The following is a 24,101-nucleotide window of genomic DNA, read 5'->3' as shown; positions in this document are numbered from 1 at the left end:
TGTTCGGTGATATTGTCGAGCAGCAGTTCTCGACAGTAAAGAAGCAGCCCGCTGCAGCAGTCGAGAGAGGTCTCAGGTTCCTCAGCCCAAAGGTGAATGAATGCAGCATGCCGTCTCCCTTTTATACCCGGATATCCGGGGGCAGAGTCTGGCATGCAAATTTCATTCGCCAATTTCATTGGCCTTTTCTAAACTAGTCAGAAGTTGATAGGTTCTCAAGACGAACCCCATCTGTCGGTTCGACACAACGTCTCGTTCCCTCCATCAGGAAACTGAGGTTACATTCGTAACCAAGATGTTATGTATGAACTTTTTCTTAGACGTTTTTCCTAAAAGACACAACAAATATGGGTAACCACCAATATGAAAAACAATTTTTCTAAGAGAGACTAATTTTAGATTACTGAGGTGTTATCCATAGAAAAAGATCTAGCAAAAATCATATTTACAGTTCCAAATGATATGCCAAAGATGACAACCTTTATTTTATTTATTTGTGTTATTTATGCAACTATGGCGCACATCCTGCGCTCAAGGATACTGTCTGTCATTGTCATCTGTACCTGATTAGCTACAACAGTAGAACAATACTATTGTGTACTGTTACTTGTAGAAAGGGATGGATGTTTGGAATTAGAGGTTATTTTTCTCTGGAGCTATTCATGGCTAGGGTTCTTAAGAGACCTGGGCCTTCCCCAACTTTCTTCATATCACATTTTCCAGTCCAACATGCACATGTTTTTAATAATAATTCTCTAGGTTTGTTTTCATTGTGTATGCATGTTTTCCATTGATGTTTAGGTGCAATATTGCCTCTCTGCTTACTATTGCCCTCCATGGTAAACTTGAGTACTACACCAGCATTATGAAGGAGTTGTTGGTGGATTTGATTGATGCCTCAGCCTCCAAAAACCCCAAACTGATGCTCAGACGAACAGAGTCAGTGGTGGAGAAGATGCTTACAAACTGGATGTCCATCTGCATGTACAGCTACCTAAAGGTGCCCAAGTATACAAAAGTAGTGAGAAATAAGAAAGTATAAAGAATGGCCACAAAAGTCTACCAGGATGCTCTGTAGCCATCATAAGTCAGTTGTATCTCATGCAATTCCCACATTCACAAACTGTTGTTCTTGCCCTGTTAGGAAACTGTAGGCGAACCGTTCTTCCTGCTGCTATGCGCCATCAAACAACAAATCAACAAGGGTTCGATCGACGCCATCACTGGGAAGGCACGCTACACGCTCAACGAGGAGTGGCTTCTTAGGGAAAACATTGAGGCTAAACCACAGGTGAGCTTAACGTGACTTCTGACAAATCTTTCTGTTCACACCTACACTCATTTCAGATTTTACGCTTGTCTCTTTTAATTAACATCCCATGAACGGGACTGTTGAATGGTTTGATAGCCGACTCCTTGTGTCTGTGTGTGTTCCAGAACATTAACGTGTCGTTTCAAGGTTTTGGAATGGACTCTGTGATTGTCCGTGTGATGAACACAGACACCATCTGTCAGGTGAAAGAAAAGATACTTGAAGCATTTTACAAGAACCTTCCCTTCTCCCAATGGCCCAAAGAGGAAGATGTTGAACTGGGTAATTTATCATTAAATTAGATGACTATTTCTTTGCTTGGCTCATTAGAGAGGAAATTACTAAATGTTGCTTGTAATTTCTTGTATTCAATAGTTATAGATTTATTTATAGTGTAAATAAAGACTGTCTCAAACAGAATGGTTTCCAAAGGGACAGAGCAGCAGAATTCTGCACAATCTGGATGACACATCTATCATGGAAGACGGAAGAAAAAAACTCAATACCACTTTTCACTATCAGGTGTGTTGGTAATGAGAAATTGAGAGAGTTTATACTATAGTAAACTATACACGTACCCATAAATTTCAGTGCTGTAGATTCGAGCTCTCTTAATTTCATCTGTAGCAGAAATTGAAAATATGTAACGGTCTGTTATTTTTATTTAGCCTTGTTGTGCGAGCTCTGTCGAGCTTGTGCAGAGGCAGCAGCTTTTGCCAGAGGGGAACTGGAATCCCCTGGTTGGGCCTGGGTTCTCCTGAGGTTTTTTTTCTCGATTAGAGTTTTGGGTTCCTCGTCACCGTTTGCATACTGTTTTTTGCACTATTTGCCCGGCCGGGCTGCTTTAGAATTAGAATTTTAAAGTTTTACTTAATTAATATTGCATATAGGAATTTATAGTCTGTTATATTTGACCTGTGCTTATCTCTCCTTTATCTTAAATGTGTGCTCTCACTGTGCGTGCATGTCTGTGTGCGTGCGTATGTCCGTGTGTGTGTGTCTATGTCTATGTGTGTTAGTACGTGTGCATATTGTGTGTGTGGAGTGTTTTGTATGTGGGTATGTCGGTCTTCTGTGTTTTCACCTTTTTCTTGTTTTTACAGGTACAACTTTAATTGTTTTGCTTATAGTCAATATGTCTCATGTACAGCTGCATTGTAACAATGAAAATTGTAAAAAGCGCTATATAAATAAAGTTGAGTTGAGTTGTTTGGGTTTTTTAAGTGTTAACGGAATGAGTTGCTCAGTGAGGGTCTCTAGAGTAAATTTCTGTATCCATTAGCCTGATGACATTTAACCTGCCTTCTATAGATCCCAGATGGGGCGTCACTGGCCATGAGCATGAAAGATAAGAGAGAGAACACGCTGGGCAGAGGTAATGAGCCTTGACTCGTCAGTTGTTAATGCTAAACACTTTCTTTGTGCTAATGGTCTAGGCGTTTTACGTCATTTTCATCTGGGTAATTGTGTCTTTTCTGCCCACAGTGAAAGATCTGGACACAGAGAAATATGTTCATTTGGTAAGTGTTTATTGAATAAAAATGACGTAGCTCAAATGCTGCTCAGGAGACTTTAAGGAAACTCAATGGACTTAATGCTTACCATTTACCCAAATGATTGTAAGGACACACAGAGAAATTACGAGTTAACATAAATGACAAGCAGTAAAAGCACAGAGCTTTAAATTAATGTGGATAGAATAGCTCATATTATGGCAAATTGTGGCATTATATGTTGATATTACACATTTCATTAATTAGTACTGTCGACATAACGATTTTATCGGATGCACTTTATTTTACAGTAGGCTACGTGTACCTCTAGTGTACTTACCTAAGAAACTACTGGGTAATATAATGTAACTACATGGGATTTCTAGCATTTTTTGTCTAATAAATTAATGTGTACTAAGCAGGATAATACACATACCTCTTGTTGTTATCATAAAAAATTGAATAATTTATATGTGATAACAACTGGATTGGCTGTAGTGTATCTCATCACTTATTAAAAGCTTTGCAAGGTTAAAAGTTTAAATTGTATTTCTTTATATGTAAAAATGTTAAAGTTAAGTTAAAGATTATACAAATCATACATTTTTAGTCATCGTTTATAAGAGAACCCATAATGCTAATAATATTTGGTCATGTCACTGTAGGTGCTGCCACATGATGAACTGACTGAGACCAGGAAGTCCCACAGGCAGAGCCACAGAAAGAAAGTGTTGCCTGAGATCTACCTGACACGTTTGCTTTCTACCAAGGTGCCTAAAGCATGTTTTTGTTTTGTGCTCATTTGTCAGTGAGATAAACATTGTAATAGTAGTAATATAGACTTTCGGTCTATGTTTGACTAGTGTCTAATTATATAACTGTTTATATTTTATTTAATATATATATTCATATATAATCCACACATGCGCAGAAACGTTTTTCTATGTTGTCATTTAGAAACGGTCTTATATGGTGATATACGTAGTATTGTAATCATTTTATACAACTGGGGGCTGTTGAATGCTTCATTTTGATTGGCTGACGAACATTCTGCGGGTGTGCATTATTTTACAGTAATACCTTTTGTCCTATCTGTACAGGGAACACTTCAGAAGTTCTTAGATGATCTTTTTCAAGCCATTCTCAGCATTCCGCCTGATAAACCACCATTCGCTGTGAAATACTTCTTTGACTTTCTAGAAGAACAGGCAGACCATCGTGGTATCACAGACCCCGACACGCTGCATATTTGGAAAACCAATAGGTATTTGTAAAAGTGTTTAAGACAGGTCTTAAAGAAATAGATTTTCACAGAATGAACTTTACCCCATAATTTACTCACTACCATGCTCTTCTTGGTACACTGGACAATTAAATAATATCCTAATCCTATCTAGTTTAGTAACACCATTGAATGGGGGCCAACGTCTTGAAGCTCCAAAATTTGACTTCGGTGAGTTAATAAATGGCCTCTAAAGCGAAAGATTTGTGAGAGAAAGCTATTATTATTTTGAGATTATTAAAGGGTAAATTTCATTTTTGGGTGAACTATCACTTTAAAAACAAAGATGATAATGTTGAAAAAAACAAGGGAAATGTAAATGATGTTAAGATGGCATGCACAATAATGCATCACAGGGCTGTAATGGTCTCCAATGTATCTCTCTACAGTTTGCCTCTGAGGTTCTGGGTGAACATACTGAAAAACCCTCAGTTTGTTTTTGACATCGATAAGACGGATCACATGGACGCCTGCTTGTCAGTTATTGCTCAGGCTTTCATTGATGCATGCTCACTCTCTGACCTACAGCTGGGCAAAGTAAGAACACAGACACATCTCCAAATATTTGTATAACATACTCTCATGTACTTTCCGATGACCATGATTTTGATGTCTCAGCCTTACACAAAATGCCAGTTGACTATTCACAGGCCTTGATCAAGTTTTCCTAAATCGCAGTCTAAAAATCCAGTATGCTCAGATTTACAAGGCCAGTTTTGTATGCAACTGGGACAATGAACACGAGGGCATTTTATAGGGAGACAAACAAAGGATAATTAACAAGGGAACAGGTGTAGGGGATGAAACACTGATGGAAAGCTAACGAGGAACAAGAGGGCAGGAACAGAGCAGCGGACCGGAGAGAGAGTATGTAAGACCGAAAGGGTCAAAATCTCTCTCTCCACATATAACCTAAGGCTTTGCCATGACTCTGCCACAAGACCAAGAATAGACATGACATGATGAGGCAGAATGATGACAGATGGCCTCCTAAATGTGAAAAATATTACAAGCATTTTTGTACTTTATATGCTCTCTACATGCATACATATGCAGGATTATTTATACATAGAAGAGAGTTGATCCGGCTATTTGAGCCACGCTTCCTCAAAAATTTTCATCCAAAAAGTTGGAAACTCCAAAGTCCTCGTCACAGTCACATTAGCTTGCTCACTGGTGATTACAGACAATTAAGAGAGTTCACTCCAAAATAAAACTTCACCCACATGTTGGTCAAAGCCAGTATACGTTTCAGTGGTTTTGTGGCCATACAACGGAAATAAATGGGGGCCAATGTTGTTTGGTTATCCAACATTCTTCACAATATGTTCTTTTACATTCTGCAGAAGAAAGAAAATTATACAGGTTTAGACTAGGGGTGTAACGATACACTAAGCTCACAATTCGGTACATATCTCGATGCTGGGTTCACGATACAATACACGATACGATCTCGATATTTTGAACAAATTTCAAAAATGAAACTGAAACTCAAATAACATTTATTTTCAAAATATTAACATTTTCAGTAACTTATTTTGTTGCACATACAACTTAATGAAGAATTTTAACATTTTAAGGCTTAACTGAAATTAGAATTAAGATCAGTGTCAATTTTGACAGCAAATTTTGATTTAGTTTCAGTCATCCCAATTTATCATTGTTTTAGTCTATTTTTAGTCGATGAAATCTACATTATATTAGTCTACTAAAATCTATCTGGATTAACTCGTTTAATTGGTGTAATTAAATGTTCCATACAAAGATTGAACTTTTTCAACATAATTTACTTTACCTTTGAATTAAATTAAACCAGGTTTTAATGAGGTTCAGTAATTCTGGAAGAAAGGAGTCGGGGTCGGCGTGGCTGGGAAACCGAGGTAGACTTTTATTTAACAACAAATCTTTAATGGTGCTGCTGCACCTCAACAAAAAAGACACTCAACACTTGTTCAGTAAGCATTCGCAATATTCCAGTCCTGGACGCAACGTCTCAGCGGCTTCCTCTCTCGGTTCCCAGCCGGTCTCTCCCTTAGTGCAGACCGTGCTGAACCACGCCCCCCTTGCCACATACCCCCACCGCCCGACTCAGGCCGGGGAACCATCCGGCCTGCAGCCTCCTCCCCCCCCCACCTGGAGAGAAAGTCGGCCACCACCATCTGCATCCCTGGCCTGTGGACCACCTGGAACTTGAAGGGTTGTAACGCGAGATACCAACGGGTGATCCGCGCGTTGGTATCCTTCATGCGGTGGAGCCACTGCAGGGGCGCGTGGTCCGAACAGAGCGTGAATTCGCGCCCCAGGAGATAATAGCGGAGGGTGAGGACGGCCCACCGGCTCGCCAGACACTCCTTCTCAATGGTGCTGTACCTCGTCTCTCTCCTGGAAAGCTTCCAACTGATGTACAGCACCGGACCGCCCCCACGCCTCTGTCCGACGCATCGGTCTGCAACAGAAAGGGAAGAGAAAAGTCGGGAGAGTGCAATAACGGCCCGCCATATAGAGCAGCCTTCACCTGGGTGAACACCTGCTGGCACTGCTCCGTCCATTGGACGGTATTTCTTCGGGTTAGCCGTCAGCCCGGCCCCTCTCAGCGAACTCAGAACCGCCCGCAAATGCTGCATGTGCCGCTGCCAGTCGTTACTATATATGATGATATCATCTAAGTACGCTGCAGCATATGCAGCGTGAGGCCGGAGTAGGCGATCCATGAGACGCTGAAAGGTAGCTGGGGCTCCGAATAAGCCGAACGGAAGTGTGACAAATTGGTGTAAACCGAACGGCGTGGTAAAGGCTGTTTTTTCTTTGGATAAGGGAGATAAGGGGATCTGCCAGTATCCTTTCGTTAAATCCAATGTCGAATAAAAACGAGCTGCACCTAGCCGATCAAGTAATTCGTCAATTCGTGGCATTGGATATGCGTCGAATTTCGACACAGCATTCACCTTCCTGTAGTCCACACAGAATCGCACTGAGCCGTCGGTCTTAGGAACTAAGACTATCGGGCTCGCCCAATCACTGCTGGACTCTTCTATTACTCCCATGTCCAGCATAGCTTCTAATTCCTTCTGAACCACAATTTTCTTATGTTCAGGTAACCTATATGGTCGACTGCACACTACCGCATCCGGTTTGGTCTCAATGTGGTGCTCTATGAGATTGGTGCTGCCGGGCAGGGGTGAAAACACATCCGCAAATTCTGCTTGCAACTTAGCAACATCAGTGATCTGGGAGGACGAGAGATGATCCCCTGGGGCCAGAGCGAGTGATTGCACTTTGGTGTTCGCTTCTGGTCCGAGATCATCTACCCTACTCACTGTCGTCGCCAGCATCACTGTGTTTGCCTCACTCCATTTTTTTAGGAGGTTGAGGTGGTAAACCTGATGTGCCCCGCTCCTGTCCGACCGAACTACCTCATAATTGAGATCCCCAATTCGCCGTGTGACCTCGAAGGGTCCTTGCCACTTGGCGAGTAACTTAGAACTGGACGTTGGGAGTAACACAAGCACTTTCTCTCCCGGTGCAAATTTACGTAGTCTGGTGCCCCTGTTATACTGTCGGCTTTGTCTGTCTTGTGCCTGTAACAAATTCTCCATTGAGAGCTGCCCCAGTGTATGGAGTTTTGTTCTCAGGTCCATGACATACTGAATTTGGTTTTTGCTCGCGGAAGGTCCATCCTCCCAAGCTTCTCATAGGACGTCTAAAACCCCGCGGGGATGACGGCCATAGAGGAGTTCGAAGGGGGAAAACCCAGTGGAGGCTTGGGGGACCTCGCGGACTGCGAATAACAAAGGTTCCAGCCACTTATCTCAATTTTTGGCGTCCTCGTGAACGAACTTCCGGATCATTGTTTTTAACGTATGATTAAAACGTTCGACCAGCCCATCTGTTTGTGGGTGGTAGACGCTGGTACGAATCGTCTTAATCCCCAATAACCCGTACAGTTCGCGGAGGGTCCGTGACATGAACGCCATGCCTTGGTCCGTGAGAACCTCCTTTGGGATTCCCACGCGAGAAATTAAACGAAACAGGGCGTCCGCAACACTTTTAGCAGAAATATTGCGTAGCGCCACTGCTTCCGGGTATCGGGTTGCGTAGTCCACCATGACTAACGCAAATCGATGCCCTCGTGCAGATCGCTCTAACGGCCCGATCAGGTCCATACCAATTCGCTCGAAGGGGACCTGCATGAGCGGGAGTGGGCACAATGGTGCTTTTGGGGTGGCCGGTGGGTTTACCAACTAACATTCAGGACAAGACGCGCACCACCTGCGCACGTTCTCATGAATGCCCGGCCAAAAAAAATGGGTCGTTAGGCGATTTAAAGTTGCAGCTTGCCCCAAGTGTCCGGCCATCGGATTACAATGAGCCGCCTGGAAAAGCATTTCCCGACGGCTCTTTGGAATGACTAACTGTGTTGTATCCTCTTTGGACTGAGTGTCTTGGGTCACTCGATACAACCGGTCTTTAATAATGGCAAAGTACGGATAGGACAGCGGTTGTGCAGGGTGGAGGGTTTGGCCATCGATCGTACAGACCTGATCAAACGCATGTTTGAGCGAGTCATCCTGAGACTGCTCCAGCGGAAAATCATCGCACTGGGAAAAATTCATTTTCTCCACAGCGCTCTGTTCCTCTGAATCAGACGTCAGAGGTCCCGGCTCACTCTCTCCTACCTGCACAACCACGCCCCTCCGCTGCCTTTGGTTCTGCCAAGAGACATCGCACATAAGTGCCCCAATAATACCGAAAACATTGGCCAATTCATTCCCAAGATTAGCGGATGTCGGAGGTGCTTGTTAACAGCCACCTCTACTCTATGATTTTGCCCCGAAATTTTATGGTCAGCGGCACTAAAGGGTAGTTCACCACGTCCCCGTGCACACACCTTACCTTAACCATGCGGCCCGTATCCAATGCCACAATTTGAATCAGGCGTTGATGAATTGAGGTTCGGTTACATCCTGAATCCACCAAAGCCTGATATGTACCCTACCTAATACTCACAGGTATCTGGTACAGCCCGTCTTGACCGAGGGCAGCCTGTGGGTTGTCGGGAACCCGGACCATCATACTGATCTCCATCATAGGACAGTGATCGATAAAATGGCCGGGGTCCCCGCAACGCCAACAGGCCAGCCCAGGAGTCCCCACCACCCTAGCGGCAGGAAGCAGACCAAGGAATTGGCGAGGAGAGGGCGGAGGTACAGGAGAGGAATTGGGGCCAGTACCATACTGACTAGCGGGCTCCCCGGGGTTCTCACGGCTCCTCCCGATCCCATCCCTGACGACATCCGGGTCCTCGGGGCTGGCTGGGGAAAAAACTCCCCCGGGTCCTAGGGGAAGGGATAGGTTTAGAGGGGGTGGAAATAGAGGGTAGAGAGAGAGATGGTAGGGGTATGCCGACCCCTGGGCACGCCACCAACTGGTCCTCCGCCAGCTGGATGGCCTGGGCCAGCGACGTCGGTCGGTGACACTGGACCCATTGGGCGGTCTCCTTAGGTAACAGCCCCACAAACTGCTCCAGTGTCACTTTATCCACGATGGTGTTGGCGTCGCTACCGTCGGCCATCAGCCATCTGCGGCAAGCGTCCCGGAGCTGGTGAGCAAAAGAGAAGGGGTGACCATCCTCCCCAAGCTCCAGTGAGCGGAATCGCTGCCGGTGCTGCTCCGGGCTCAGACCAACCCGTTTCAGGATCACCTTCTTGAGGTCCGCGTACTGGAGCAGGTTCTAGACTGGTAGCTCTTGTGCCGCCATCTGGGCTTCCCCGGTCAGCAGGGGAATCAGCCTCGCTGACCAGATGTCCGGCTGCCACCCGGAGAGCTCCGCGGACCTCTCGAATAGTTCCAGGAACGCTTCCGGATCGTCCTGGGCTCCCATCTTATGCAGCGGGATCTGGACAGTTGGGGGTGCGGCCGATAGTCCTCCCGCATCTCTTCCCTGGCTCAACCAGCTCTGGAACACCTCACGGTCTTCCTGTTGGGTCTTGACGAGAGCCTGGAACCGTCTCTCTTGGTCCTCTCTGAGACCCAACAGGGCCTGATGGTGCTCCTGGTGAAGACTAGCGAGGGAGTTGATCACGTCCGCAAATGGCGTGGCTGGCGTGGACTGCATGTCGGCGGCAGCTGGCTCCTTCCTCCCGGGTTTCGGCACCAGTGTAACGAGGTTCAGTAATTCCTGAAGAAAGGTGTCGGGGTCGGCGTGGCTGGGAAACTGAGGTAGACTTTTATTTAACAACAAATATTTAATGGTGCTGCTGCACCTCAACAAAAAGACACTCAACACTTGTTCAGTAAGGATTCGCAATATTCCAGTCCTGGACGCAACGTCTCAGCGGCTTCCTCTCTCGGTTCCCAGCCGGTCTCTCCCTCAATGCAGACCGTGCTGAACCACGCCCCCCTTGCCACACAGGTCATTACCTTTATTTTTCAGAAAGTTGAGTAACTACTGGATATGCATTGTTGTAACACAGAGAATATTAGACCATGAACGACATGTAGCAGTTCATTCAGTCTCATTTTGACTCAATTGACTCGTTCATTCAGTGAAGGGCGTGTTCATTCAGTACATTCAACCAATGAAACGCTCTGACAGAGCTCACGCTCAAGCGCTATTGGCTCGTGTCTCCTTGAAGCCGCGCTGTCTTTGCTCCAGACAGTAATGAATGAGAAAAATCTTTCAAAAAGACATATTACATAAAATGTATTACATTTCTTCAATCATGCAAATCATATACTTGTTTTTTAGCATGTCATTCGATCTTTTAATATACGACTCACTTCATCTCTTCTCTGATCGGAACAGCGCGTTTCTTTTGGCTTACTTTATGTTGCATATCACGTTATGCAGCAGCTCACGTTAGCGGATAAATTAACATTGGCATTTAAAAACGTTTGTGCTGCCTTTGTAATGAGTTTCGGGGTGACTCGCCTGCAGTCACGCTTCAAGTTTGCTGTGTTTTAACGGCGATTGTGAAGGAAAATATGACGCTTTGTAAACCACTTGGAGACACAGATTGTGTCTTGCGGTTCTCTCTCTACCGCATATGTGAGATCAGCACACGTGACGCGCTGGCACAGAGTAGGTAGCGTCTTGATCCCGCTGAACGAATAGAATTAAACATATCCCCATCTCTCTACGATGTGCATCGTAACATTTTTTGCATCGCGAAATATCGTAATACGAAGTAGGGCTGCAACTAACGATTATTTTGATAATCGATTAGCTGGACGGTTATTTTTCGATTAATCGATTAATTGGATAAAATGTAATTACATCTCTTGCTTATAATAAGTAAATCAGATATGGGAAAAGTATACACAACTGAACTCATTAGCCTTCTCCCAAAATGTTGTGAATGTCTCCATAATTAACACACCTGGTGAGTTGATTCAGGTGTGTCATATTAGAAGCAACTGACAATAGTCTCTCCCAAACTGGGAGCGAGGGGAGGGTCGGCCAAGGAAATATTTTTTTTGTGCCATGAAAAGTGAGATATTTGTCATTCACATGTAGTGAAGTACAGTAAAAAGTAAACAGAAAAAGTAATACTTCAGTACAAATACTCAAAAAGTGTACTTAAGTACAGTACTCAAGTAAATGTACTTCGTTACCCACCTCTGAACTAAATAAACCACCAAATCAGGGTATTTAGCCTATTATGTACTTTGCAAAGTGCAAACGCCACAAATTGGGTTTTACTAATATAATCTTTAATTTTGTCATTTAAAACACCTCTCCGCTTTAAACTTTAAAACTGCGCAGCTTGAAGAGATGCATGCAGAACACGTCGGAATTTAAAACAGCGCACCTCGCGCTGCACGGAGAGACGCATGTACCGAGAGACACGTCTGACTTTAAAACTGCGCAACTCGTGTAGCACGGAGACACACGTGTGACTTTCAAACTGCGCACCTCCTGCAGCACGGAGAGACACGTGTGACTTTAAAACTGCGCATCTCGCGCTGAACGAAGAGACGCATCCACGGAGAACCACGTCTGTATTTAAAACTGCGCAGCTCATGCTGCACGGAGAGACACATCTAAAACGGTAATTTTAAAAGGGAAGAAGACGCGCTTGATTTGTAACTGCGCAGCTCGCAAGTGATGTCACAGACCAACTAATTGATAATGAAATTCGTTGACAACGAATTTCATTATCGATTATTATCGATTTTATCGATTAGTTGTTGCAGCCCTAATACGAAGTATCGTTACACCCCTAGTTTAGACCGATCGAATTCGTAAATGATGAAAGAATTTTCATTTTTGGGTAAACAGTGTTTTAAGGCATTTTCTAAATGCTTTAAATGGACACTTACATTCATATAGAATTTAAACATTTTACTGAAATAAATATTAATTTTACTAAAAAATATTTTTCAGAGCTGCTTTAAACTATGTGCTTGGGGAACACATTTCGTTTTAATTTCCATAGCAGCTTAAAAAACATTCTGCAAAAAATATTGTATAAAAAACATCAATATAGCAAACTAAATGCAACTATGGCAAAGAGAGAAATTTTTGAACATATGATAATAGAAAACGAAATTGACTTATGGGTATGAGACGCATGTATGTGACTGTGGAAAAAAACACAGGTTCTTTGTGGACAGTATACAGAAGTATATGAGTTTTTTATCATACTTTAATGCAGTATTTGCATATATAACTGTTTTTTTTTCCAAGGATTCTCCCACCAATAAGTTACTGTATGCCAAAGAGATCCCAGAGTATAAGAAGAGGGTTCAATGTTATTACAAACAGATTCAGGAGATGGCACCACTGAGCGAACAGGAAATGAACGCTCACCTTGCTGAGGAATCACGGGTAAGCAGAACGGACACTTACTGTTACAGTTTACGTGCAATTACATTTTGATCAGCTTTACAAAAAAGCTGCCTGCCGCACATACTGTAGGTAGCCTTTTAGGCATTTGAGGAAAGCTCCCAATTTGAAAGCGAAAGGGCAATCCCAGAATGCATTTGGACAAGCCTAGTAAATAGATGAACCCAATATGTCAAACAAAGTTTATAACTATATATTTCTAGTTAGGCTGCTGCAGACAGCTAGGTTTGGAAACAGAGGCAACATGTTTTTCATCATGCATATCACATAATTCTTTTTGCTCATGTCATAGAAATACAGGAATGAGTTCAACACCACCCTTGCCTTAACTGAAATCTACAAATATGCCAAGAGATATCGTCATCAGGTGAGAAAGATTTTAATTTTGCCAATTGTAATGAAATTGATACAGCATGAGGATTGGGCATTCGTCCTGTGATCAGGTCATTTTCCTGTGCATGTGTGAGCGTGCTGGCACCCCGGTGCTGATGCCCTGGACTGATTTCACGGTCCATTCTTTAGCCATCACTGAGCCGAGCGGGGCTTCATTAGCACACTGAGACACTCTGATTTGCATCTGTGTGATTTAGCACATTTTGTAACGGTAGCTGCTGAATAGAGGCTTGGCATGACATGAAAGTGCAATCGCATAGGGTTTTGCAAAACAAGCCGCCAAAGTGTAACACTGATTATTGTTAACATGCAGCGCGCAACAGATCACATGTGTTAAGGGTGTTTTTGTTTTCTCTATGACTTAAAATAGTGACATTCAAACTTCCTAACCACACACAAAAAGTATGCATCAGAACATCGTGGAGATAAGAGGTTTGATTCTATTGAATCAGACCGCCAAACGTTTTTACATAACACAATAGAGACATGGGGGTTGGCTTGTTTCCCTTGTGACTGGCAGTATGACCACCCTAATAACTGTCTAGTGCCGAGTTTTTCCACGGCAAGCAGCAATCACATTTTCTTTAGAGAAAACGTACCTATTATTTAGAAAAATCTAGTTAGTGGTGCTTGCAGAATTTATTAATGTTTTATTACTGTTGTGTAATCTTATGTTAAGTGCTGTACTATCTTAACAAATAGATACTGGACTCCATTTCAAGGTTTTAATAGAATCTCAGGACAATGTTGTGAAGAAGTACTTTTCCCACTGTTTTGTCTAGTTGGCACTGCATAATAACGGCCATTGAAACATTTCCAATCAGATTAAGTTGCAGGGAGCATTGAAATGCGACTAAGGCTATTCATTGGCCGCTAATCATGCAATATATATATATCACTTGACATTATACGGTTTTGTCGCGGTTTTGTAGTAAGAAAAGTATTTTGAGATCTTCAGATTTAAAATGCCATATTGGATGTCAAGAGTTTTCTTACAATAATAATTTTTACGATAATATATTCTGTAATATAGTTTAATATTGATCTCTCTCTCAGGTGGTGAATGCACTAGAATCGAACCCGACAGCTCGACGCACTCAGCTGCAACACAAGTTTGAGCAGGTCATCGCACTAGTGGAAGACAACATCTATGAGTGCAGCAGTGAGGCCTGAGCAGCAGCCAGTCAAAACACAGAGCCCAGAGATATGAGCTAATCAGATGCCAGCTCCTGTTCACTTTCCTCAGACTGTTAAAAATGACGTGTTCTCTATTAAGGTTTGATTTTGGCTAATGAATCTCTACCAATTTAATGTGTGTGTAGTAGATAAAGGAATAATGAGTGGGAAAAGCCATTGATGATAATATTCCACAGATATTTGCTATAATTGGCTCATCTGATTGAGCATTTGTAATGTGTGAAGCAATCCTGATACAGGGTGTGTAATGTTGACTATTGAATATTAAACTATGAGGATATTGTTGACTCGGGCCGTGAGGTCCCGTGGCTATGTAACGCACTGACCCCACGCTCTGGGAGAGCCAACAATGATGCACTGGATTATATAACACATTTCCATAGCAATATTTATAACTGTGTGCTTGATGATTTTACTGTGCGATTGATTTAATGTGAATAGGGTTCCTAAGCAGGATGATATTATGTCGGTGCATAAAGCGTCCAAACAAGTGCCACCTTGCTGTGGAGTAACATTATATGCATATAATAGGCTTGAAAGAGATCATGTGGCATACCTTTTTTATTTAAAGTGTTTGTTTTTTTGGAGTCTGTACCTATGATAGGCTACATATTCTGTATATATTCTTCTGGAAAAATGTCTTTAATTGCTTGGACACAGACGTTTTATAAAATATGGCCATGATCGTGACTGAACCCTTGTGTCACATGCAGTTTATTTCTCGTTGACAAACGTTGTGTCATACCTTTTTGAAACATGACAAAGTTGTGTCATACCTTTTTATTTTAATCTGCAGACAAATTCATGATTTTGAGGAAATATGAAAAATTAACATCTTTATATATATTTACATCACAGTTCCTCCACTGACAACATTTACTGACATCTAAACATTTATTTTTTCAGAGTTGATTTGGGCTTATGGTCTCACGGCTCCAGCGTTCACGTCTCATATCCTGTTAAATACTAAACTTTACATGGAATGATATTATGCAGTATCACAACAGATGATAAAGGCTAAACAAAAAAAGTTTAGTCATTTAACTTTGTACTATTGAAGTTTATGTTACAATCAGTGTTGGGTAAGTTACTCTCAAAAAGTAATAATTACTAGTCACTAATTACATATTCAATAGTGTAATTAGATTACTGTACAAATTACTCTCTCCAAAAAGTATTTAATTACTTATTACTAATTACCTTCTATATCCTATATCAACCTTGATTAGTTAAGTGATTCAAGGATAGGCATGAAACGGCTCTTTTAATTCATTCAAATAAATAATATTAAACTACATAAAGTACTCTTATTAACTGACCAAAGTATTACAAATGTGAGAAGGATACATTAAAGCACAGATTTTAAAGTTAGACTTTGAATTTTGATGTCAATTCCACTATTACACACACATATATTACACAAAGTATTTAGTTTAATTACATCAAAAGTAACTGTAATTATAGAAAAAATAAGAAAAATCCCTTACTTTACTTTTTCAAGGGAAAAGTAATTAAATTACATTAACTAATTACTTAGTAACTAGTTACACCCAACACTGGTTACAATCAAACACATGCAGTTCAAAACATACAGCATTATTATAACAAGTGATTGTCCAAATGCCAAAGATTATCACGAAATATGTAAGATAACTTAACGTAGAATTGAGAGGTTGCAGACTGGCCAAATGGATTTTCTGTATGGATTGTCTGGGTCACGCGGTGACGTTGGGGGCTCTGGTGCTCAGGCAGGAGCCACCTGACCGGACGAGACAACTGAAGACTGAGTCTTACTGGAGAGAGCTGTGCTGGTCTCCTCTTCACCGAATGGGTTCTTACCACAGTAGACCGTTGTAAGCATGCAGTTCCTGAACTGTACAAGGGCAAACACACAGCATGTCTGACCTTGTTTAATAAACACGTATTTGACACTCATCCTAATATGTAGAGATTTAACATTATGAATATATTTTCAAATACAACCTTTTTGCATTCTGACATTTTTTATTGTGTTTTGGTGCTATTCAAGCCAAACCTAGTTTTAGTAATACTGTGGCCCACCAGATTTACACTTTCTAAATGACAAAAATCTGCCCTTGACAAATTGAAAAAAAATCACCTGATAAAAGTCTTTTTATATGTGCCGTGTATGTCTCACCTGTCTGTTGAGCATGATGTAGATGACAGGATTGTAGAGTGCTGCGCTCTTAGCAAAGAATGCTGGAATTGTCATGAAGACGGGACCAAATTCTGTACCTTGATTAGCAAATATGTACCAGGCCACACTGGCATACGGTACCCAACAGACTAAGAATGAAATCACCATGACAACCACCATGCGTGTCACTTCCCGCTCAGCCCTCTGAGTCGTCTCTGACTCTTGCTGTTGAGCCGCAGCCTGAAAAAACATACAAAAAATGTTCTTCTCAATGGATTTTGACAAGATAAAAATAGAACTGATCTACCATTTATAAAATGAAATGTTAATAATATAATTCAATAGCTCCGGTCCTGAATGCTAAAAAATACATCATTCACTACTATGTGTCAATGCAAATGAGTTGCTATCTCTTTAAATAATCTAATTTGCATATCTAACATATAAAGACAACTAAAAATGTACATAATTTATTGGTAAAACGTCATTATAATACATTTAATTAAAAAATATAAAGGCCTACTAACTGCTACATTGTGATTTTACTTTGCTGTGCATTTTGCCTAACAATGCCCTTTCGGTAGCCATAACCTGGGTTAAAACAAGCATTTAAAGTGATAAATCACCGAAAAATGAAAATTCTAAACTCATCCTCTTGTCATTTCAAACCTTGTCATTTATGCAAAACACAAAAGAAGATATTTTGAAGAAAGTTGGTAACCAAACAGCGCCGGCACCGATTCGCTTCTAGTGTATAAACAAAACCAAAGCAAGTGAATGGGTGCCAGTGAACAACATTATTTTGTGTTCTGCAGAAGGAAGAAAGTCAAACAGGTTTGAAATGACAAGACGGTGAGTACAGAATTCTTTATTTTTGGGTGAACCATCACTTTAGCATGTCCACCTGGGGACATATCTTTTATGAACTTGCCAACTATGGTATGTTTTGGTGTGTATTCATACCGCACGAACAGTGCAGAGAAGACGACTGTAGCAGAAGAAGATGATTATAAGTGGAATAGAGAAATGCAGGATGAACATATAGATGACAAATGAGGTGTTGTTGACTTCAGGTTTAGGAGTGTAGTAATCTATCCCGCAAGAGCATTGCATCCCTTCAGGTATATACCTGTGTCAATCCATACATACATAAATTAGTTTTTCTATGTGTTCCATTGATATACATAATTCAATGCTTAACTTCCCTGAAGGTAACATTTGGTCCTATAATAGGGTAAAACCCACATACCATGTTTTTGTTTTATGTTCAACACACAAAATGTATAATCTGAAGGCATATTACTTTAAGTGGCAATCTTACCTGGACCACCCCAGCAAGGGAGGCACAGCACAGGTGAGGGCCATGACCCAGGTGAAGCCCACCCCCGTGATGGCATGTTTCTCCCCAAATCGGAACGTTGTCATTGGCTTACACACCACAATGTAGCGCTCAACAGCCAACACTACTAGAGACCACAAGGCTATCTCACCTGAAAACACATCTGTAATCTGTCATTTTATTCATATTATAACAAACTGACCTCGGTCAAACAAATCTGCTTTAGTGGAAAGCACTATACATCACAATTCACATCACAAAGGAGTTAAATCCTTTTTCCTGGACACTGATGCCAATTAAAAAGGAGACGGGGTGTTTTTTTACGGTTAAACAGGTACAGTTTGGTAGAACAAAAGTTGTTTTATGGTTAATGTATCTTGTTTTTGGCCCATTTACTGAAAAGAAGGCTCCAGAGACAACTAGAGAAACACTCCAGAAAAAACTGGTCTAGAAAGATTGTACTTACCGCCCAGGGTGGCAAAAAAGCCCTCAATATTGCATCCTGTGACTCCCAGGACGAAGTATCCATGCAGGGCTGTGTACAGGGTGACAGTGAATCCCCCCACGATCATGAACAGATCAGCCACAGCGAGATTGAGCAATATATAGTTGAGAGGTGTGCGGAGTTTCTTGTGCTGCACAGTGACGTAGAGTGTCAGAAAGTTGATGGGAAATGAAGTGATGATGAGAAAGAGCATGTATGCCGCCAAGAGAGAGTATTTCCAGGGCTCTGCTAGGTAGTACTGTGGTTCCTCGAATGGGCTACGGACTAAACCCGTCTTGTTAGACATCGGCACATAAAAGTTTGGACCTTCTGTCCCGTTCATGTTTGGTTCACCGGTCAGAAGTAAAATAAAAAAGACAAGCTTTTACACCTCCTCGCTAGTAAGCGAACGAAGTCCCTGAGAACAAGTAATGGAAGACACAAGTGGCTCTTTTATATGCCACCCACCAGCTCAGATTAACTGCAGAGAGATTACAGTGAGGAATTTTGAGTAACACACAGATTGAGGTCAGAGAGTGTTTTGATAATCCTTGTTGGAAGGACAACAAAGATGAAAAACACTTAGGTCATTCCTTTAATCTTCTGCTGTTTGAAATAGGAAATGAAGAGTTTGTTTCCAAAATGAGATCTTTTTTTATTGTGCATTCCAATTAATATCAATCAAACTGCAGTTGGTTTGTTTTGATATAATATATAATGTATACACCATGTATACACAAATACAGCTAATTAACACAATAAAAACATGATCAAATAATAAAAAAACGTGATTTTTGAAAAATGTTTAAATCTCATTTTTGGAAATAAACTCTTCAAATATTTCTATTAAAAGGGTAGTTCACCCAAAAATAAAACCTCCATCATCAGTTGCTACACAGAACACTGGCCCTCATTGACTTCCATTGTATGAATACAAAACAGCGGAGTCATTTCTAAAAATATCTACTTTTGTGTTCCATCGAAGAAAAAGTCACTTACATGGCATGATAAATAAATGATCTTTGAAGAAAGCAAGGTCTGAAACATCTGCACTTTGGTCTGTGGCTTTGAAGACACTGCACCTTTTTCACTTTGCATATATAAAATAAACATAGCTTTCATAGACCTTCTTTGATCTGATTGTATGTTTACAGCTCAATTTTTGCCTATTTGAACAAATTTTATTTTGGGGTGATTAGATAGGGATTCGATTTTCGAGTTTAATAACCACAGGTTACCTTAACCAATAACACTTTATATTAGGTGGGCTTAATTACCATGTACATGACCATCTGACACAATTGACCTATTATGTGCATCATGTTGGTGCATTGTAGTTACATTTAAAGCATGTAATTAACATAGGTAACAATGTTAATCTACCGCAAACCATAACCAAAAATCCTACAGTGACCCTAACCCCTTGTCCTAACCCAAACCCTACCTAAAACTCATTGCCAGTAAATCTGAAAGAATTTAAAAATGTCTAATATGACCACTTAAACTTGGCTTTTTACACAATAGCAAGAAAAAAAGGAACGTTCTACAGAACAAAAATAATGAAATAAGACAATACGTACTTACTGTATATGTATATGATGAATGTGAAAATAATACTGTGCATTTTTGCATAAACACAAGTTAACATTTTTGTACATATCCTAAAAGTGCATTATAAGTCTTGTAAACTGTGTGCACACTGTAGGATTTTGGCCACGATTTTACAAACTAATCATGACATTTCTAATATCTTAGGAAGCAAAATTAGCAGTCTTGGATGGCTTAATGTGACATGTTAAACAGCATTAAACTGAATCCACTAACTGATTAAACAAAACATAATCTTTATTAATAAAAAAAACTATTACAACGAGGCATTTTTTAAATATGTATTCAATTTAGTCTTCACAAACAGCAATTGTGAAGAACAAAGCTAATTTACCTGTGTCTTATAACCTATTTAAAGTAAGTGTATTAAACCGAAAGTATGCCAACACAAAACTGTAAAAACTGTATAATCCCCTTTGGTAGGATGAGCATTCTGATCTGTTTCATCCTATCAGACTGATCCGCTGACCTGGTATTTACTTACGGATTTCTAGCGGCTCAATTAACAAAACACCTCAGTCCTACAGTATCACACCAGCAAACACAGATAAAGTAATTGTCTCTAGGACCGGCATACATATAGCGTGTACGGCTAATCCATTGCACACACACAAATAACCGGGTTAGTTGGACTCGTCAATGGGTCTCCTGCAGTACGGGCAACAATTGTGCTGAAGAACCAGCAACTCATAGTCTTCACTATGGAACATCTACAAAAAAGACACAATGCAATCAACGTTTGTTACAAGGAAAGTAAACCGGCAGTAGAAATAATTGGAAGATTTTGGTACCTGAAAGCATGAAGGACACATTGTGATGCTGACATCAGGAAGCAGAGATCGGTAGTACTGCCAGCTGAGAGGTTTGGGCCAGCGCTTGATCAGGACATCTCGTCTGGACATGGACCGCAAAACCGCTCGACTCACAACTACTGGGACAAACTCACTGCCACCCTGCTGTAACATAAAAACAAGAAGCAAAGTTTGCTCAGTATAAAATAACCAGAGCCAAGGTTGTGTTGGCTGATAGAAAAAAAATACAAATAATAAAATTATCCCAATGGATAAAATACAAGCCCTTTATTATGTTCCACTAAATGACACCTAAAGAAAATTAAATGCATTTTAACGTTCATTTAAGTGGTTCAGTGTTGTTATCAGTTTGTTATGCCATTGCATCATGCCTTCAGAATGCAATGATGCAGAAATAAAACGGAAAGCAGGTTCTCAAACAGTGTTATACCTGTATATGAATAAAATATTTCAACATCAGTCACTTAAAGCATTCTGTTTTATTGCATTAGAAGCAGTGAGATTAGTTATTATTAGGTAAATATTCTCACCCCAAAGCTGAGTTTGGCTGTAAAGGGGTCATCCTCAGGGTCTTCAATCCTCTCATCCAGCTTTAGACACTGAGATTCTGACACACACACACACGCACACACACACACACACACACACACACACACACACACACACACACACACACACACACACACACACACACACACACANACACACACACACACACACACACACACACACACACACACACACACACACACACACACACACACACACACACACACACACACACACACACACACACAGCATGCACGCACTTAACCATTTATACATGCTTTATTGTATCTTTTATTAGCAGTCGGCCTAATAACAGACACCAATTTTGATGGAATAATCTTAAATCACATGCAATACTTAGGCAATCCATCCATCTACAGGTATAGTTATAATGGGCTAAAGAAATTGTCAGTATTTACGTACCTTAATATTGTTCCAAAAATAAGTTTACATTTCAGCAGCATGAGGAGACAACAGATGAGCACTGCTGCGTCTCCCAGCAATTTTCAATTTAACCCCATCTACATTTTTTACACATTTTAAGTCAGCGAGTGCAGAATGACATCCTATAGCTGTCAAATCCACGGAAATGCGTGAGCTGACTTATCGAAAACCAGAAAGTAACCCTTTATATGGTCAATTACTGGCAACAAAATCATTTTATTTGCATTTACTATAGTAACCACTGCCTTAATGTACTGTATGTAAAGCTGTTTTGCAACAATGCAAAACTGTGAAAAGCGCTAAAACTGAATTCAACTCAAAACTGAATTTCACTTTTGAATATAAGACCCAGAATAAATGAGTTTATCTTCTGTTAAAACAAATATACAGTTCTGTTTTTTAATGCTTGCTATTATATTGCAAAGTTTAAAGATGATGATCAAAACTTTATATTGTTTTGCCCCTTGCTGGTTGCTGGTAAAACTTTATTTTTGTCAGTTTGTGACATTTTTAATGAGATTTCTAGAGCTTCATTTGAATAGATATAACGATAAATGTGAGATGGTACCCTCGCTGGTCATCTCCTGCCAGCCAGCAGCCTTCCTGTCTACGCGAGGAACTTCCAGGTCAATGAGAGACACAGCCTCCTCATCTGAGATGTCCTCCTCCAAATAAAACTCCACAAGCGGGAGCACCTCTAAACACAAAATCACACATGTTCAGACATTTATGCATTTGGCAGATGCTTTTATCCAAAGCGGCTTATATTGCATTATAATATACATTTGTATAGTCACATACTGTACATCTGAGCTTTACGACATTGTCTTTCAGGGACAACTAATACGATCAAATCAGGCTCGTGCATCATTCAGAATTTAATTGAGATGGCAAATAAATAATGTAACTAACTATAGTCATCTAACAATAAACAATACTTTAGCAGCATTTATTAACCTTAGTTTATGTTCATTTGACCATTTGAATATTTATAAAATCATAATGTAGCATGATTTCAACAATTGTACAATTGTATTGTTTTTAAGAGTAACAAAGATTACTAAATGCCATATTATATCTGTATTACTCATTGTTAGTTAAGAACTTACCCTGGCAGAAAAGCCCAAATTGTGTTCAAACTATTTAATAATTTAAGTAAATAATATCAATCAGGCTAGAATTGACAGATGTTTGACTTCACACACCGTAAGAGGAAGCAGAATATATGAAAGGCTGTCGGCAGTTAATACAAGAGTTGCCCTGGTTATTCAGCAGAGGGTTGTTGGTAGAACAGCGATAACACATGGGAATCAGATCCTACAGCGAAGAGAAATACACAAATTTACATGAAAAGCTTTGAAATGTGTCATCTGTATTTCTAGATTTTCTCTGAATCTAATGAAGAAATGGTCTGAGCATATTCCACCTCAAACAAATAAAATGATAGGACCATAAGTTTGTATTCGCCTTACAGAATCTCACAGTGGGCCATTTAAAGGGATACTTCACCCAAAAATAAAAATTATGTCATAATTTACAGATGTTCCAAATCTGTATGTCTTTGTTCTGATGAACACAGAGAAAGATATTTGGAAGAATGCATATAACCAAACCGTTCTTGGATCCCATTGACTAACATAATAGGAAAAATTACTTAATTTTTTTTGGCTGTGTTGAACACAAAAGAAGATATTTTGAAGAATGTAGGACAGCAAACAGTTCTGGGGCACTTTTGACTACCATTGTCATTTTTCTTACTATGGGAGTCCATGGGGTCCAATAACTGTGTGAGGTCTCGGGTCTGAGCACTTGGTTGTTTTTGTTTCTCGTCGAGCGCGTGGTTCAGCTTGACAGCTCTCCATGTGCTCGGTGTCTTCGTGACAACCCCGCCCCCTTGTGTAGACATTATTTACCTCATTATTTTTTCACTCCTTTCACCTGGGTTGGCTCCGGTTTTTCTCTCTCCCCTCCTGGTTTCTCATTTTCTCTCGTGATTATTTTCCCTTTTTAAACCCTCTTGTACCTCCGTCCTGTGTCAGATCTTCAGTGTTTATTCAGACGACTTACCGGTCGTTTATCTAGTCTTGGGATCATGTTAATCACCTCTTTTTGTCCAGGCTCCTGAGCTGTGTTTGCCACATGGTGTCTTCTTGTCTGCCTGCAGCATTGGACTTGCTGCACA

At 40.7% G+C, this 24,101-nt stretch overlaps 3 protein-coding genes across 3 annotated transcripts in view; 1 reads left to right on the top strand and 2 right to left on the bottom strand.

Moving 5' to 3' along the window:
• plxnd1 (plexin D1) overlaps positions 1-15,236 on the top strand; it is a 77,357-nt gene extending 62,121 nt beyond the window's left edge. Inside the window, exons 25-36 of the mRNA XM_057355905.1 lie at positions 802-1,000; positions 1,145-1,291; positions 1,438-1,594; positions 1,731-1,834; positions 2,624-2,687; positions 2,798-2,832; positions 3,471-3,575; positions 3,906-4,069; positions 4,477-4,624; positions 12,777-12,917; positions 13,228-13,302; positions 14,385-15,236. Coding sequence (XP_057211888.1) covers positions 802-1,000; positions 1,145-1,291; positions 1,438-1,594; positions 1,731-1,834; positions 2,624-2,687; positions 2,798-2,832; positions 3,471-3,575; positions 3,906-4,069; positions 4,477-4,624; positions 12,777-12,917; positions 13,228-13,302; positions 14,385-14,501 — 1,456 coding nt within the window. The 3' untranslated portion in view covers positions 14,502-15,236. The remainder of the gene's footprint in view (positions 1-801; positions 1,001-1,144; positions 1,292-1,437; positions 1,595-1,730; positions 1,835-2,623; positions 2,688-2,797; positions 2,833-3,470; positions 3,576-3,905; positions 4,070-4,476; positions 4,625-12,776; positions 12,918-13,227; positions 13,303-14,384) is intronic.
• A 54-nt stretch (positions 15,237-15,290) lies between these two features.
• Positions 15,291-19,124, bottom strand: exorh (extra-ocular rhodopsin). Its single transcript, XM_057355932.1, has 5 exons — positions 18,489-19,124; positions 18,005-18,173; positions 17,647-17,812; positions 16,684-16,923; positions 15,291-16,398 (listed from the first exon to the last, which is right to left on the bottom strand). Exons 1-5 carry the CDS (start codon positions 18,847-18,849, stop codon positions 16,270-16,272), a joined length of 1,065 nt encoding a protein of 354 aa, XP_057211915.1. The 5' UTR covers positions 18,850-19,124; the 3' UTR covers positions 15,291-16,269.
• A 1,236-nt stretch (positions 19,125-20,360) lies between these two features.
• ift122 (intraflagellar transport 122 homolog (Chlamydomonas)) overlaps positions 20,361-24,101 on the bottom strand; it is a 100,565-nt gene continuing 96,824 nt past the window's right edge. The window contains exons 27-31 of the mRNA XM_057357004.1: positions 23,125-23,236; positions 22,488-22,616; positions 21,457-21,533; positions 20,906-21,070; positions 20,361-20,824 (exon numbers count right to left, since the gene is read on the bottom strand). Coding sequence (XP_057212987.1) covers positions 20,738-20,824; positions 20,906-21,070; positions 21,457-21,533; positions 22,488-22,616; positions 23,125-23,236 — 570 coding nt within the window. The 3' untranslated portion in view covers positions 20,361-20,737. The remainder of the gene's footprint in view (positions 20,825-20,905; positions 21,071-21,456; positions 21,534-22,487; positions 22,617-23,124; positions 23,237-24,101) is intronic.

Source organism: Triplophysa rosa, linkage group LG17 (genome assembly GCF_024868665.1).
Source record: "Triplophysa rosa linkage group LG17, Trosa_1v2, whole genome shotgun sequence".
Classification (NCBI taxonomy): domain Eukaryota; kingdom Metazoa; phylum Chordata; class Actinopteri; order Cypriniformes; family Nemacheilidae; genus Triplophysa; species Triplophysa rosa.
Note: the sequence above shows the minus strand (reverse complement) of the source record. Positions and strands in the feature narration are given on the sequence as shown.

Bases quoted from the DNA above. Each gene is read 5' to 3' on its own strand.
- exorh (XM_057355932.1), bottom strand. From the start codon at position 18,849: ATGAACGGGACAGAAGGTCCAAACTTTTATGTGCCGATGTCTAACAAG. The intron at 18,174-18,488 runs GTAAGTACAATC...ATGTGTTTTCAG, and splicing joins CTTTTTTGCCACCCTGGGCG to GTGAGATAGCCTTGTGGTCT. The intron at 16,924-17,646 runs GTATGAATACAC...ATGTTTTTTCAG, and splicing joins TTCTCTGCACTGTTCGTGCG to GCTGCGGCTCAACAGCAAGA.